The 18356-nt window shown below is 26.9% G+C and overlaps 2 protein-coding genes across 3 annotated transcripts in view; one reads left to right on the top strand and one right to left on the bottom strand.

Annotated features, from left to right (window-relative positions):
- Window positions 1-3243, top strand: part of LOC107454089 (cytochrome c oxidase assembly factor 5) — a 4605-nt gene extending 1362 nt beyond the window's left edge. The window contains exon 3 of the mRNA XM_016071144.3: window positions 3072-3243. Coding sequence (XP_015926630.1) covers window positions 3072-3113 — 42 coding nt within the window. The 3' untranslated portion in view covers window positions 3114-3243. The remainder of the gene's footprint in view (window positions 1-3071) is intronic.
- Window positions 3244-5519: 2276 nt separating this feature from the next.
- On the bottom strand, window positions 5520-18220 carry LOC107454087 (AP-1 complex subunit sigma-2). Of its 2 annotated transcripts, none has more exons than XM_071178933.1 (6): window positions 17956-18220; window positions 17686-17864; window positions 15533-15641; window positions 14279-14416; window positions 12297-12352; window positions 5520-10683 (listed from the first exon to the last, which is right to left on the bottom strand). In XM_071178933.1, exons 1-5 carry the CDS (start codon window positions 17956-17958, stop codon window positions 12308-12310), a joined length of 474 nt encoding a protein of 157 aa, XP_071035034.1. In that variant the 5' UTR covers window positions 17959-18220; the 3' UTR covers window positions 5520-10683; window positions 12297-12307. The 2 variants fall into 2 exon arrangements, with proteins under 2 accessions (XP_071035034.1, XP_015926628.1); XM_016071142.3 differs by having other exon boundaries at window positions 5520-8893.
- Between the last annotated feature and the right edge of the window lie 136 nt (window positions 18221-18356).

Below are 18356 nucleotides of genomic sequence, written 5' to 3'. Positions count from 1 at the left end.
GGGGTTCCGTGGTTCGGAGGGGTTGTGTTCTGTTGTTCGAAAAGGTTCTGAACAATACCTACTGGTAAATAGGGAAGCTAGATAACGGGGCAAGTGTTGAAAATAATGAAGATCCAGGAAGAAAAGTGAAACGGATTTTATTCTAAATGACGTAATTCGAAACTTTTTCCAAAATGCGAGAATTTCGCGAATTTTGAAATTGATTTATAGAATACGCGAATTTCTCGCGGTAATCATTTTTTAATGCGAGAAAAGAAAAAAATATGCGAGATCCTCGCGTTCTCGCGCTGTAGTGAAAACACTGCTCTTTCACACTGTTCAGCTGCCCCTTGTCACCAAGACACATTTCCAAACTTTTTAAGTAATTTAGTATAGAGATAAATACATTATTCTACTATGACATGACTGTAAACTTGAATATAAATTGTCAATATTTTAGAATAATTTGTATATTTTGCTCCAAAAATTATGTACATATCCCCAATTTTTGAGTAATTACTGTCCCAAACAAGAAAAGTACCAATAAAACACTAAAGATGATGCTAGTTGAAAAAAATATAACTTCCAGGTTACAAAGAACACTCTTCTCTACAGAACAATACTGTGATGCCAGAATTGGCATCCAATTCTGGCATCACAAATACTATTTCTTATAGGATCAATAAGCTTAATTTCATCTAAATCTAATCTGTGAATGACTTTACTAACCCCTTCATTTTCTTCTAAGAAATTGCAAGCACTTGAAAAAGTTCATAATATATTCAAAAAATAATAATTTTCTTTCATAAATTGTATTGAGGATAGTTTAGTAAAAGAAATAAAATAGTTTTTATTGTCCCTACCTGAAATACACTTAATGAGGACAGTAATTAAACCTGAAAATCTATAATTATTGTACTATTTGAAAAACTTTAAATGTGTTTGATTCATTTAGTTCTATTATTACATTTTTAATTTCTTTCTTAGCATTTTTGTATTCTTCTTTTACTGTTATTTAGAATTGAATAATTACTCTTATTAAGATTTTACAGTAATTACATTATTTAATGTAATTACAGTCATTAAATTTCCACTTTTTCCAAGTTTTTTCATTGCTGGGTGTTGATTTGTATACTTAAATATATGGTCCTAATGTAAAAATTATCAACATTAAGTTAGCTATGAGGTGAATTTTTCTTAATTGCTTTTGTTAAAAGTTAATGTTTGAGAAAAATTAATAATGGGAGCTCCGTTAAGAGGTTGACCATTCTCTGTTCCACAGTTTAATGGTCATTGATGGAGGTTGGTCGTTATTAGAGGTTAACTTTATTGACTTGTCGAAGATACATGATTTTCCTTTAACGATTTTAATTTTAGTCAGTGTCATTTTCTTAGTGCAGAAATCCCTCTTCTTTTTGGTTTCATGAAAAGACGGATTGATTAATGAAATTTAGCCCCTAAAAAAATCATCCCAACTGATATAATTATGTGTAAAAACAAATTTACCAATTATGAATCATAAAGCTATTTTAAATAAATAAACAATTATGTTTTTTGGTTAAAGTTTGCATTTAATTTTTTATCATAAAAATTAGTTAGCTTTAAAAGGTGAGAAGAGATTAGTTAATTTGAGATACTTGTTTTTTTCTAAAATAACTTTTTTTCTAATTTAACTTTTAACTCTAAGAGTAAATCATTAATAGCATGTCTTTAGTGCACTCTGATTGCAACATGAGGTTGTATCGTCAAAAAGAGCTCTCTAAATAAGAGCCTCACACAAATATTTTCAATGCATTTTAATCTAATCTACTTGTTTTCTTAATTTTTTTTGTTTCGATAATTTTTTCGTATTTCCTTAATTGACTTTTTTCACATTTGGTGCAGATTTTTGGGAGAGGTTGTAATGGTCTCTCTTAAATGTTTTCTTCTACACAAAGTCAATGAAAAAAAGTCTACGGAAGTGGTCGCTACATAGAGGTGGTCTTTCCTGGAGATTGCCCTGTATTATTAATATCTTTCGCAAAACGCTTCCAATTTACATGAAAGATAAATTCTAGAACCTCTTCTAAGACTAAAACTGTCAGACATTGAAATGAATTTTAAACTTTTCTTTTTTGTTTTATCAAGCTACCACATCAAAAGTTTTTTTCCCTTCCCTAATTTGTTAATTACAGATTAAAAATAATAAAATTAACACAAAAGATATGACAGATAAGTTGGGATTTGCTATCAAAAATATGCAATAACCTTCATATCTACATTTATTTAAACTGAACATAAAAGGTAGAAATGTGAATAGCTTCTAACTTACAAGTACTTTAGCTAAACAAAACAGGAAAACTTGAATTAATTTGAAAGAAGTAATGTTTTTTTAATTAGAATTGTAATTGAAATTTAGCTTAATTGTTTGAATAAAAGAAAATATGGTTTCTGAAACATTTTAATCAAAACTCTTAAAGGTGCAAAAAATTATTGTTAAACATTTTCATCAGTAGCTCGACAGTCCTGGGTGGACCCTGTCTTTCTCAAGAAGACTGCACCAGTCCTTTCTTCTGCATGCCACGGCTTTACAGTCTCTGACCTTGATTGTGGTAAAGTCCCTTTGGAGGCAATCCACCCATCTCAGACGGGGTCTGCCTTTCTTTCTAACTCCAGTTGGCCTTGCCAAAAAGATTCTTTTGGTTGTTCTTGTCAAAAATTATTGTAAAATATCTTGAAAATTTATTTCTTTTACTATAACCAGTTTTGATATGACTATACTTAAACTGTTATTATGGCATAAATAAAGCTTAATGAATAGCTTAAAATTTAGTTTTATCTGGAAAATATTTATTATAAAATTTTATTTGATCAGAGTTAAAAAGAAATAAAATATTTTATTGGAACTGTTTTATTAATAAAAAAAAGTATGTTGTTAAATCGATAAAACTGCATGACAAAAATCCATGTTTTACAGTGTTTGATTATATACAGATTCTCGGAGTTCTATTTATAGATTTTAAAACAAGTTTATATTCTCTTTATTAACTTTTTATGTTCTCAATTCTAAACAGCTTGCAATAATAATCTTAACAATTTTATTCTTTTTTCAGCTAGACAATAGAACAAGATTTAGAGGTCATAAAGGTTATTAATAATGAAGAATTTATACAAGTAGCATTGAGAAAGAACTGTAAATATCTTTTATAAAATTAACATGTTAGTTTTTTGTTTGAAATTCTCATTTGTACATTGTTAATAAGAAATAAAGTTAGATTTAACAAATTGTGTCCATAGTACAGTAGGGAACCGATTATCCGGAACGATCGGGACCATCGCTATTCCGGATAACTGATTTTTCCGGTTTTCTGAATCACTACAAAAAGCCGTTTTTTTTATTGTTAAACCCAACTAAAAAAAAAAATTATGGAAATAATCTTAAAAAGAAGAAAAAGCGATGAAGTAATACACTAATGGTTATTTCCAAAGTGATGGTAAGGTAAACATCTTTCAAAAAAGAAAGAAAAATCCTAAAATCTTATGAGGAAAAAAATATTTTTTAAAAAAATGGCGGGAAAATTTCTCAAATTTCGTTCCGGTTTTTTGGTTTTCCGGTTTTCTGATTTCCGGATAACGGGTTCTGTACTGTAATATAAATTTTTCTTTGTGTTGCAAATTTAATTTTATTTCATTGTAGTAACTGATGTTTTAATATTTGAACACAAATGTGGTTAAATCTGTTTAACATTTTACTGGATAGTTTATTTGTAATAGATAAATTATTTTGTTATACAATTTATTTCTATTCCTGTCCTCATTTTTATTGCTTATTCTAATGATGGACTTTGTTTGTTCAAAACATAGGACTGAATTTGTTAAAATGTTAACTCTCAATTTTGTTGTTATATAAAATGCATAAAATATGGTTCACCTAAATTTTACAACTTCTTAAGTTATGGTTGTTCTTTGTTATGTAAAAAAAAAAAAACAATAATAGTCTTCTATACAATATAAAATCCACTTTACTTTGGATGAACAATAATATATTTAAAAGTATTAGCAGATTTCTGTAATTTTGGAAATAAAAAAAATTAAGCTTTGTTGTTATTAATCCCCCAAAATGGAATAAAAAAGCTAAATTTAGATCAAAATCTCAAAAAACACAAAAGGTTCTCTAAAAATCTAGTCTAAGGTTATTGACATCATGAAATAAAACTTAAGGTAGTTTACTTGATGTGCTAGGGATTTTATAAGAAATTTAAGGTAAAATTTAATACAGGATGCTTGAGCAGTCCTACACATGGTGCAGATCCTAAAAACCTTTTGCCCTAGTTCAATGGAGACTCTTCAAATGCCCAGTGGCAAAAAATGAAATACAAGTAGACTGTTCTCAAATAGTTGGCAAAGAATATACATAAGGGAAGAAGTCTAGCTTTCGTAGGCATAATGTAATCCAGTCCCCCAAGGTTTGGTGTGGTCCCTGTGTATGAAGGAAAAAATATTTAGAGGCACAGCAGTTCAGTTCTTGAAACTGGTTTCCACCCAACCACTACTTTGGTTGGGGGTGAAGAAGAAAAGTTTTCTCTTTTCATTTATCATTGATCTCTTCTACATTTTAACAGTATTAATAAACCGTGCTGAACTGTTAATAAAGATATTCTTTTGAGAAACCATTTATATTATCAATGTTGATTAAATCTGCTTAGACATTTTGACATAGAAAGAATAAAAAGGCGGTTGCAGACGTACCTATCAACCATGCATTTAGAATTGCCCAACAACCAGTTCACAGGTGACGTACCTCCTGACAGTCCCTTTGCTTCTTAGGAACATGTGCTGAGTCTTAACGTATGATGCTCTGTTAAATCTGAGTATGTTGCTTACCCTGTAAGTTGTTTTTCTGGTATAACATACCAAACAGAGCAGTTCCCCACGTTACATATTCTAAGATTCGAACTTGTTTTCTTTTCTATATTCCTTGTAGTTTGACCCGAGGTTATTTCTCGAATACCACAGGAAAGGCATTCAACAGGTCTATTAGTGTAAAAATTAAAATTTTCATATACAGAACTGTTGGTTGCAGAAATTATCATATAAATTATATTAGTATACGATTAAAAATGTAAGAATCTTTATAAGAAAAGTGTATGACATTTTTAAATAATTGAATTCACAAGACTTGCCAGACGTATATATTTTTGAACCCAATGACTTTTTTAATTAAGAATGTTGTGTGAAGAAGGTAGGTGGTAAATTTGTTAAGGCGCTTTTTTAATCATCAGCCTGGTTATATGACAACAAGCTGGTGTTTTCGAAAAGTTGTTTTGGTCAGCTTTAAAATAGGAGATGGTATGCCGTGTTTGATAAGATTGTTTAGTCTGTAGTAATTATTTTGTAAATTACCATACTTATTTAAGAACTGAAAAAAAAATTTTTAATCAATCCAGGTGTATGTATTATTTTGAAACTTAATATTAAACTTGCCACTACCATAATTATACTCCAGTAGTGTTTGAAAATGTAATGAGAATGTCTTGTCAAGTTCAAATGAACGAAAAAAATCACCATTCCAAAATTTTTATTTTTAACATATTAAATGACTAGATGCCAAGATATACGTAACACAATGATAACATACTGTATATTTACAAGAATATAATAGGTCTAAGCCAGTACATGAATACAAAAGTTAAATAAGCTGCATTTACCAGTTTACATAAAAATGAAATGATTTTAAATATAAATAACATTTATAAAAATGACATTTAATTCTAAAATATGTAGAAATACCAATATTTGAGACATTAACAACGATATCAGTATTCATCCTTAATATGCAGAAAGCTTTACTCATTTAATTAATAACTAATGAGTTGCAAAAACTTATACATTTCTTTAATTATATTTTGTGCTGAACCATGACTGCTAATACTTAGAATGAAGATGAAGCAAAGCAACTGATAACAAATGTTTAGTGTTTAATCATAATGAAATTTGTGCGTTTTAAAATGAGAGGTGTTGCTATTCCTTATAAAAGAATTAAAGAAATAGTTTGGGACAGGTTATCTTGTCAAGAAATAAAGTACGATTTCTCCAAAATACACATCTTGAAAAAAAATATATAATATTTATTGCAAATTATAGTCTTACTATTTTTTTTTATGGGAAAAAGTAAAACTAGATTTTTTTAAACATATTCAACAAATCTTATTAATAGAATTAACGAAGTAGTCTTTATTCATGCCGTTAAATTTTTTATTCCGATTAATTACAATTTAAGTTAAAGAATTAGTATTAATTAAAGTTCATGACCATCATAAAATTATTAATTACTTTAAAAAATATATACACAAAAAAAAATCTTTATGGAACCTTTTCTTTTTAATCTGCAAAACTTTATTATTAAATTAAAATAAAAATTGGAAGAAACTTTCTCCATTAAACTAGTCACTACAGCACCCATATTGTGTTTTTTGAAATATCATAAGCTGCTTTAAATTTAATTTGCTATTCCTCTTAAAATCACAAACAATAGCAGCTGTACTAAGAAATTATAAAAATAAATTAGACTGAAGGTTATTTCCAAAAAAATGGTATACATATCTCTTACTTTTATAAATTTAATAAATATAATGTATAAATAACAAGTGGTCACATCCTTTGGTAAAAGTAATTTTTTTTTATTAAATTTGTATAATTCAAAACATTTAAAAAAAATTATGTAATGTAAAAGGATTCACACATGAAGTATATAGTGATTATGAAATTCCAAAAGATAAAAATAGAAATATACAAATAAAATTCAGAATGCCTAAAAACTAATTGTCAGTCTTAATTATTTTTAAATTTGTTGCAAACTACTTTCAAAACTTACTGTCCTGTCATGCAACATTGCACAAACAATAGCTGTTCGCTAGATCAGTGATTCTCAACCTTTTTATACCCAAAAATTGCAAAATGCTGTATGGAATATATGGCGAAAGACATACTAAAATAAAGAATACTTGTACATGCTGTTCACAAAAACTAAGGGAAAAAATATTCCCCAATAATATATGATTTTATATAAATTTTGACTAATTTTATCAAATCTTCCTGATTTTTAAAAATGGTTGCATAACAGTATTATCATTAATTTATCAGTTATGTCTTACTCTTAAAAATAAAATTAATTAAAAACACATATCCTTACTAAAGAAACAGAAAACAAATTTATATATATATATATATGCACACACACAACAAGACCTATATATTTGGAAAAAATATTGGATTATTAGGTACTTCAAACTCAAATTAATGTATTTTCCTAGACTTTTTGTGTATTTTAACTAAATTCTCTGTGGCAACCTTCTTGTATAGGCCTTGGACTAAAATAAACAGGATGATTGTTTAAGTTACCTTGGTCTATTTATATATTAGAATTTATATGAAATTTCCATTATATTTACTCTATTGTATCATTCCATTTATATGAAAGCAGTAAAAATATAATAAAAAAATATGGAAAATAGAATATTAATATTGCACTTCAGGTAAAGTAAAAGGGGACTCATTAGGAGGCACATGAAGTTACATTATTCCTTTTAATGACATTTAATAAATTACTTTTAATTATTTATAATGCATATTTTTAAGCATTGCAAAGGTACATTAGCAGTAGCCAAGCTTATTACTGGATTCTTACATTTAATTTAAAATTTGGCTAGAAAGAAATTGAAGAGCCCATCTCAACGAAACTTCCAAATTCAACCATCATTGTGAAGATTATTTTTGATAACTCTCCCTAACTGCATAAAAACTGGTTGAGAATCCTTGCTCTAGATAACATTATATTAAAACGACAACAAAGAATAGGAAGAATAAAAAGTAAAGCAATAATTGCAAAGTGTATTGAAATTTGACATATTTAAATTATGCATTTATATATAGAACATAGAAAATTAATTCAAAAAATCAGCGTACAACAGTCTCCTTTTACAATGTATACATTTTTGATAGATACATTGAAATAAGTAAATTAACACACTATTCTAAACATTCAACATTTCCTTTTCATTAATATAAAAGACATTATTTACACATATTGATTATTTTTTTAAATTTGGCATCAATAATTAGTCCAGAAAATTAACACCAACAATACATTTAACGAAATAGACCCATTGCTAAAAATAAATTTAAAAAAAAAAATAGTATTGCTGCTATATAAGTCACACTACAATTTAAAGATCACAGTTCAATAGTAATAATAATATACTACTATTTTTGTGCAATTTAGCACCTGAATTGGAAGAACACATTCATTTACCAAAATGTAATTAAAGCATATCATATTTATCTTGATTTTTTTCACAATATATCCTTCAGTGAGTTCAATATTTTTTAAATCTATCGATAGTCTTAAAATTTTTCAAAATACTTAACATAAAAAAAATCTTTTTACAAACAGGTTTGTGAACATATAAATTTATTTGTGATGCTCATTTTGTTTTGAAAATGTAATCACAGGCAAACACTGAAGATAAGAGTATCTGGAGTGAATGAACACTATACGAGTATCATTTTTAAAGAAAGTGTTCTAAAATACAGTGAGTCCAAAAGAGCATGGAAATAGTCAAAAATCTTAAATAAAAACACACATAAGACCAAAAAACTATAAATATATGGGTGAAATATTTTTTAAAAGTTGCATTCAGTGATACTAAATAAGATCCCAGCCTAAAAGGGTGGGGCAGAGGTAAGTTTGTTTTCAAAAGATAGATATTTTTTTCAAAATATCACGATTTTTTTTCTTTCTGATATGTTTTTTTTTTACCCATCTCCATTTTAAACAATTGGTACCCCATTTTCATTTTGTAATTACCATCTGTAAACCAAAATGGAAAAAACTTGTAAATCAAATAGTGACACTATTTTTCTGAAGATTCCAAAGCTGCAATAAAAAAATAGAGGTTTTTATTTAAGATTTTGAAGTTTCGTCCACCCCATCCCAGGAAGAGAAGGTGGGTAGTCGCATTTATTATAGAATGTATCTTTCGAAAATATTTCACTCTTGTATTTTCATATTTTTTATATATTTGACCCTTGCAATACGTTACAGACACCTTGTATAGACAGCTATGATGATACATGTCACAGAAGGGGGCAATTGATAGGGTCTGGATGTATAATAGCAACCCATTTAATGAATATACCTGCATTTTAAATTGGTTTTTTCAATGCTTAAATAATACATTCCAATTAGTACCTATGAGACTTGATATATCTATAATATGGATTCTTATCCTTAAAAAAAATTTTTAACTATAAACTATAGGGGGGAAAATATAGTGTTAAGAAAAAGACAGTTGTAAGTGTAAATGACAATAACAGTTGGTTTTAAAACTTTGTATTGGCAATTTAATCTGGTTTATTTTTATTTAATAATTATTGTTATATAATAATTATGTTATAAGTTACCTCATTACATTTAAATGTTGAAAATAAAAAGAACATTTAAAGGGCTGTAACATTCCAGTATTATTTTTGTTATAAAATTATAACATGCCAAGTAGGTTGCCAATGAGTTAAAATTAAGAAACACCAGAAAAGTTAAAATAACATGTAATATCACTGTTGTTAAAAACAAAATGTAAAATTAAAATATTGTACACTTTTTCTTATTTTATGAATGAATATTGCAAATTATGCACTTTGTATGAACGTTTTATATCATAAAAGTGATTTTTCATTAATTAACAATAGAAAAGAATAAAATGTATAAAAATTGAAATGGAATGGAAGCCATGGAAAAAATATCACATACTATACATTATACAACAAATCATACTTTGAGATTAAATTTTATAGTTACAATAAAAATAGTAATAACACTGTTTTATTACAGTATAACCTCAAAAATCTGGACTACTCGGGTGTTTTGTTCCAATAGAAATGTCAAAGTTACAGGATTAAAATTATTTCATTGAGAACCCATGTGGTTTTTCCTTCATTTTTTTTTTTGGCAGTTACTTTTTGAATTTACATAGTTTTTAAAAACTTTATATAAACTTAATACAATATTAAAATACTCTGAATCTTGAGATATGCTATTGAGTAATCCTTTCTCTAATGTGCTCTTATCGTGATGATTAAATCACAATGCCACAACACATATCTGCATTGTTTTTGAAATTCAAATATTTTTTTAGAAAATGTTACTACAACACATAAATTTTGAGTTGTGCAATTAAGTTATAACTTTTTTTGAGAAATTCAATTTCATTATAAATGTGAATAGCTTTTCAATAATTTTGGTGGCATTTATTGCTACTAACTTCATATATTTTTTAAAATTTTGCTATTTTTCCTCAACAAAAAAATTTTGAAACGAACTTGTGATCGTGACTATAATTACTAAGTAAAGCCACACTCTATAGGCAATGATTTCATTGCAAATACAAATCGTTTTGTCGATTGTTTTTTCATCAGTTGTTGAGAAAAATTTCCACACCATTTATAAAATCTATTTTTTGATACAATATTATTGCATGCAAAATTCCCCATTTTTCTTCTAATTTAAAACTGATTTTGATAACTTTTTTCTTGTTAGAATTCGAAAAAAATTCTTCAAAATTTTCGAGGCATCAGGTTTTAGAAGAATTTTTGAGGTCACAAATACATAAAATTTTTTATTCTAGTATGGTAATCAACAACTTTTTTTAGTGATTTTCTAAATTTAATCTGTAATAAAAAAAAGAAGTCATGTTTAAAAATAATCATAGCAAAAAGACGGGACAAGAAAAATTCAGTGTGGTTGGATTGCAGTGTTGAAGAAGCAGATTTCTAATATTGCAATGTAGATAATCCTGATTTTTTGAGAAATTGAATTAAGAAGGACATTATCACTATAATTCAAATATTTTGATTATTAGAAGCAGGTCTGGCACTATTTATTTTGATCAATGAAGGTACTACTGTAATAAAAAGGGAACCATAACATCTCAAATTTAGTGTGAATATTTGTGTCTTTTTCACTATGAATACATAAACAGCAAGATATCTAAAGGTCTTGCAGGATACTATCTGTCCACTGAAAATCTCACTCAAAACTTTAATTTGTTCAAAAGAGTAAAGAAACATTTGTTTTGTCAAAAATATAGGTAAGATGTCTTGAAAACTGTTTTAGATAGCATTATAAACCTATTTATAACTTTATCATAAATGAAAGATTTCATATTTGATTGGATTATTTTTTGAGTATCCAATTTGGTACTATAGGGAAAAAATAGGTTATTCCAGAATATTTATTTAAAAATAAGCTGGAATCCTCATCCAGAAGAAAGATTTAATTAAACACATAGACTAAAGTTAAAAAAATAATTAAAAGATTCAATTTGTTTTAGACCTTCCTACACTTTTTTAAATTTGATGCACACATAGCTTGGGAATAAAATTATAAATATTTACATAAAAAAGGAAACTTTTTAAATGATAACAACCAACAACCAAATAATCAAACACATGGAAAAAATGCATAAAACTTATCCTTGATCACATAAAAGAATAAATTCCTTTTAAAGAAATTTTACATAATGTATTGCTTTCTTAGCTGCATTTGTTTTGAAAACACAAAATGTATACATAAATAGGAAGTGAAAATACAATGTTTTGTAGAAATAAATTATTCTACTACTAATTTCTTGATAAATATGCCTTCATTAAAAAAAAAAATCTAAATTATTGTATTTTTATTTTTACTTATAAAGCCATGCTTTTCATTTAATTTGAGAATTATATTATTGAGTACATCCATCAATCAGTAAACATTTCCAAATAAATACAGTTTCATTTTAAACATACTGAGCTTAAAACATTTAAAGAATTTATATGCATGAACAAAGTATTGTTTAAAACTTAATTTTGTTCAAATCTAAATTTTTTTTTTTGAAAAATAAATTACGATTATTCTTCTTAACATTTAATGACATGTTATTCTATAAATAAAATATAATTACGTTTCTAATTATTTTAATAGGATTGCAGATAATACTCTTTTCACAAATCACTATTTCCATTAGATAGTTATTATTTTAAAAAATATATATAAACCATTTTTAAAAAATTATGTTAATTAACACAAATTACCTAGTTAATGACTTGAGATTGGTAGTAAATATTGTTGCTTGGTACTAAGTTCAAAACAGTTTTAAAAGTATGTTTTTCACAAAAACTTTTTGAAATATATCATGATTTACAGGATTTTATATAAAAATGCAAAAAAAAAAAAAAAAATGTTATAGTTTTAAATCATGAAAACTTAAACTAGTGAAAACTAAAATTATAATTTTTCTCACTTATAAGTCAATTACACAAGTCCAAATTCTTTAAGAGCACCTTCCACAGCTTCATCCTTTATATCCAAAAAAATGAAATAATTAATGTTTACTATGGTATCTCTATAAAATATGTAAAACGTTAAAATGTACAGGTCAAAAGAGAGCCCTGAAGGAATAATATCAATACTGTACACGACTATCAAAAGAAGTAAAAGGATAATTTATAATTAAACAAGATTTTACTATGAAAAATAACTCATTAAAATAAGGGAAAAGTCCTATGAAACCCAAAAGATTACAATTACAACAACAACAAAAGTAATGTGTAGTAGAATAATTTCAAACAGTAAGCAATTTTGTCAAAAACTTTATTATATACAAGCAATTCTCACTTATCTCCTTCGCTCTCACTCAAAAGAGGAATTTTACAACTCTTATTTTGAGACTTAACTTTTAATCTGAAGTATTTTAAATTAAATTCATTAAAGTTATAGAAGAAATTAATTGCAGCCATGGGTGCAAGTTGGAAAAAAGGCCAAGACTGAAAATTTTTTGACTGAAATACCTAACGTACACAATACCTCCTCGACATATGCAAACTATCTAAGAAAGCTTTATCATAATACATCAAGTTTAAGTACTGTACAAAAAATATTTATTCATCTGTCTTTTGATAAAATAACAACAGGACATAAGAAAGTAGACCAATAACGTAGACCTAAAAAATATTTTTAAGGACAGAAAAAAAATTTCCGATTTCCGTCTTCGAGTCAGTCTTGTTTCCGTCTTACTTCCGTCCGCGGACATTTTCGAAAGACGGAAATCCGTCCTGGGGACGGAAGACTTGCACCCATGATTGCAGCTCATGTTATCAGCAATTGGAAAAATCAATCAATCAATAAATAAAAAAGGTAATTACCAAGCTAGTAAATGTAATTGTGTTTAACCATACATTATTATTTTGATAAAATATTTAAGTATTGCTTAATTTTTCCCTTATATACAGTATAAGGTAGATTTTGGAAAATAAGGGACCTTAAAACCCAGGACAAATTTCTTGCTCTCTCTCTGCTTAAAATAGGCTCTTATTTAAAATATGAATTCTCTAACTCTTAATCCATATCTATTAATCAATATAATTATTCTATCAAATGAAAGATAAAAACAAAGAATTTCAAAGCAGTAAAAAGAATTTATCTTTGAATAATCAAGGCTTTTAATTAGGACTGATCATCAGTAAAAACAAAGCATCAAGTAAAAATAAAGATGTAATAAGGTATTCAGGAATTATATATTAAATCTAATCCATAAATATAGCTTGCAACTAACATGCAATTAATTAAAACCTTTTCCACAAAGAATGAAATAATATTGATTTAAATATCTCAAAAAAATGTGATGTGTCGTTAATAGTTTAGGAAATTGATCATTATTAATATTATTAATAATATTATTATTAATATTTAACTATATTGCTCAGAAAGATATGAAAATCCTAACCCTTTTCTTTATTTCACAGTCAGAATGCAAAGTTCTAATTCTTGGAATTCCAGCCCTTACCCGAATAAAATCCTATTTTAACATTTCAATATCCAGGTTTCTGTATCTATTTTATACAAACACTGGCTACACCTCAAAATTAGAATGGTAGTGCTTTCAATGCTTAACAATCACATATATTTAAAGTTAGGCTATTACTTCACCCATGTGCTAATTCTTTATTTCATATTTACTTATTTTTGTCCCTATAATGTATTTTGGTATATTTGCCAGGTTACAGCAAATAAAAGGAATCACTGATATATAAATATAATAGAAACATTTTTTTAAAGTATATGTTGTAATAAATTTACAATAAAAATACGAATGTAGAAATTCTTGTCAGTGCACTAATATTAGAAATTGAATAAAATAAATAAACATATAAATAATTATAATCAAAATGTTGCATTGCTATTAATTTTCAAAATACATTTCAAATATATATTATTCTACACTACCTCTTGAAGCAAATCTTGAGCAGCTATGGCTTTTAAAACATTCTTTTTGCTAGTTTCTTGAACTTCACCCCCAAGTAATAATTCATCAAGAATAAAATAGGCTTTCTCAAAATTGAAAATAATATCTAATTCACAAACCTGCAAAAAAGAGTAGTTGCATATATTATATCATAAAATAAATTCCAAATTTAACTAAAATATTTAGAGTAGATAATTTCTATGACTTCCTCCCACTGTATATAAAATTTAAAAACATAATTGAAACAGTTTTGCTTTATTAAAAGGATTTTTAAAAACAAATCATTTTTATAGAAAATAGTGGGGAAAGTTAAATGAGCATGAGGGTCCTTTTCAGACAGAGAAAATATTTTATTTTCATGTTAATTTACAAATAATTATATCAACACAGATTTCTTATTTATTAAGAGACCAGCAAATATTTTTTTATTTAATTTTTTCATTGAAATGAGTTCTACTAAAGCCAGATGCCAAATTTTAAATTTTAAGATTGTACAAGTATTTAAAATTTTTCTTAAGCTTCCAAATATTTTAAAAAATAATATTTCATTTAATTTAAAACTATATACACAATATAAAAAAAAATTACAAGAATAATGGAAACTATATTGGAAATATATCTCCATCCAAAGAATTCCGTTCCGGGCCACTGTGTTCTTGGCTAAGGTTATCCAGTCTGTTATTGGAATAGTTTAAATTCTTTTTCCAGACAGTTACTCCGCTTAAAATGTAGGTTTTCCTCTCTTTTGAGCAAGAATGGTTTGGCCAATAGGATTTTCTCAGTGGCTCAACGGTCCTGACAAATTTTCCATAAGATAAAAAAATATATATCTAATAGTTAACTTTTAGTCATTAGGATTTCAGGAAACATATCACTTTATTTATTCTTCTTTTTACAGGTTTTAAATTTAAATGAATGATAAAAGAAAATAATAAAAATACTTATAATATCACTTATTCATGGTACTTAAGATTATAGATCTTAATTTACTTAATCTTTCAGCTTCAATTTTTTAGGTGCTTTGGCATCCTGGATTTAAACCTTTGCTTAGAATATCTACATTAAAAGAGAGATGGGACAAAATAACTGGGCTATATTTTGAACCTGAAGAAAATTAAACAATCTTTTAAACACCTTAATCTAGAATTTAGATATTTAAAGAAATAAAATAATACGAACTTGAAATGTCCGTAAAGCTAACAATTTTCAAAATAAATAAATTAAATGAAACTTACACTCCCAAAATATTTATCAAGAAGTTCCACATATCTATGAATTATTTCCAAAGTTAGAAGTTCATTGTCACACTGTTCCACTGCACAGCAAAAATACAGACTTGCATACCTACAAGAAAACTAGATCTATAAATAAAAATAAATATAATAAAAAATCCTTTTCAAGGGACAACAAAAAACTCAACATATAGAGGGTGTTGTTATTAATAAATTATGTTAACAATAACAATAATATATATACAACATTCAAACTAAAATAGCATGGAAGAAATAAATTATTAATTGTGCTATGTAAGTTAGTTGTGCTAGTTATTAGTTATATATCTATGCAAATTATTTTGTTATGTGAGCCATATTATCTTAACTTAATAAACAAACATGTACATAAGCATATGGAGATGTACTAAACTGTTTAGTAACATTTCATTCTGAGTAGGCAATACTATTTTTAAAGACGATCTATTTAATAATGAAAGCTGATGGTTTAACTGTGTTTATGCTACCCAAAAATATTAAATTACTTAAAATTTTAACATTTCTTTCAAAACAATGCAATTATAGATAAATTTTCAACTTCTGTTATCAGTCTTTTGTTCTTTTATTTTGCTTATTGACTTTGCAGGGGTCTGTCTAGGTTTTTTTGAAAGGTAGCTATTTTGTGAAAATTTAGACATAATTTGTGAAAAATAAAAAATGATATTAAAAAATCAATACAAAAACATGGTAAAAATATAGATTTATCGTTTCTTAAGGGATACAAAAATAAAATTTTAAGAAAAAGTATTTTGTGCAACTACTGTTTTTTCTAAAGTTGAATTTGTGAAACTACCGTTTTACCTAAAATTGAATTTGTGAAGGTACCGCTAAACGGTAGTAAATTCGGCCTGGACAGACCCCTGCTTTGTCAACTAAATTTTAAGCCATTGAAGTTGATTTTTCTATAGCAATATCTGTTTGAACCTACTACCATTGCCAAGGTGCCAAAAGGATTTTAACCTTGCACAAATTTATTTAAAAAAAATGAGTAGTAGAACACCTGGTATTGTTTAAAAATGTGATTGGCAAACAGGTGAAATCATGATTGGCAAAGATGTGCTGCCTAGGCGTTTGAGTAATTCATGATGTGCTCTCTGGGAAACACATGACTCAGATGTTTGGAACTTTCAAACTGTAAAACCATAGATCTAGAGGATTCTCACGGCACCTATGGATGAGTTAATCAAGAGTTGGAAAATTCCAAAGCTCTGAATCACAATTTAAAGAAAAAAAATATTTTATGACTTATTCCAATGTCTGTAGATTAATGATAAGTACCCTACCCGAAATTTGTAAAAACTCTGTGATTCTTTTGGCATCAATACAGAACAGAAATTTTTCATAATAAAGTTTTTCAATTGACTATTATATCTTTTCGTTCTAGTTAATTGGGATTTTTCAGTAAACAAATCAAAACTAGCATCATAAGAAATTCAACAGCAGATCCGACGATAGTCTGAGATTACTATTTGCATCAGCAGAACTAACAATACGAAAAAAATAAAATCCAGTAGATTTTACAAGATAAAATGGATTTTAAATTAAAAATTGTGCAATATAAAAACAATCTGATCATTCAAATGCAAATACTATATCTCAACAATAACTAGTTTAAATTAACTTTAATATTTTCCATTAATGATTAACAATAGTTAGACTCGAGTAAAAATTGTTGGGGATATTTCCGTATCGTGATCTGTGGCAGCATAATTGCTAAGTCTTGGAAACTTCCAGACAGTTGCAGAAAACATCTACATATTTTTTTAAAAAAAATTTGCAAGTTCAAAATCTATTTGGCACCTTGGCGATTGTAGTTGACGATCATGATACGGAAATATCCATAAAATGTCTTTATGTTAATTTTAGAATTCATAATTTTGAAGATATGCAAATAAGTTTAGAAAGTTTGAATTTAAAAAATTAATACTTTGGACAGCTTAAATAAAGCTTACTTTTTGAAGCAGCAGTAATATTAATTTAAATATGCAAGCAAGCAATAAATAGAATACAATTTGGTAGTGATTTTCTTAAAAATTTCGCCAATTTTAGAGAAGTTTCTGAAATGCACAGAAATCAGGAGCAAGAAAGCTGACAGCTATGTGTTGGGAATTTATTACCTTTTGTACACAATTTTCAATTCTCTCCACTCCAAAAATGAGCACATCTTTGGTTTTCTTGATAGTATTGTGGTCACCAATTCTCTAGTAATTTTCTTTTTAAGTTTATCCGTGTATGCAACATACCACTTTTGAAGTCGTAGCTTCCCTTGACGACTAAATAAAAGCATAAACTGCATCTGAAAAACAAATGAAAATTCATTAATACAAACCAATGCTTTGTGAGAAAGTGAAATATTACACAGATTTTATTCATTTGTAATTCAATACCATTTTGAGTTTGTTAATATACTGTTGACACGATTCAAAACAATAATACGATCAGAAACCACTTCTGCTAGCGGTAAGCTGTCATGTCTAGAAAAATGTTCTAAAATTTATAATTGATACGGCATTGAATGCTTTCAACGATTGAGTTTAATCCGTTCTTCATATCGGCCGTATATTTTATAGTTTTAATTCATTTACGAACGAAGTCTCTCAAACAGTGAACATCAATTGCTTTAATTTTTATTGGAGAGCACCCATTCAATTCATTTCAAGTTAATTTCCTGCTGCTTTTTACAAGAAATAAAAACATTTTCCGAAAATTGAGGATTTTTAACTTTTTTATTTATTTTAAATGAAATTAAAACTTGTGTTAAACCAAACCTTATGGTAATTAATGCATA

This window comes from Parasteatoda tepidariorum, chromosome 3, assembly GCF_043381705.1.
Source record: "Parasteatoda tepidariorum isolate YZ-2023 chromosome 3, CAS_Ptep_4.0, whole genome shotgun sequence".
NCBI classification, from domain to species: domain Eukaryota; kingdom Metazoa; phylum Arthropoda; class Arachnida; order Araneae; family Theridiidae; genus Parasteatoda; species Parasteatoda tepidariorum.
This window is presented reverse-complemented; position numbering and strand designations above follow the sequence as displayed.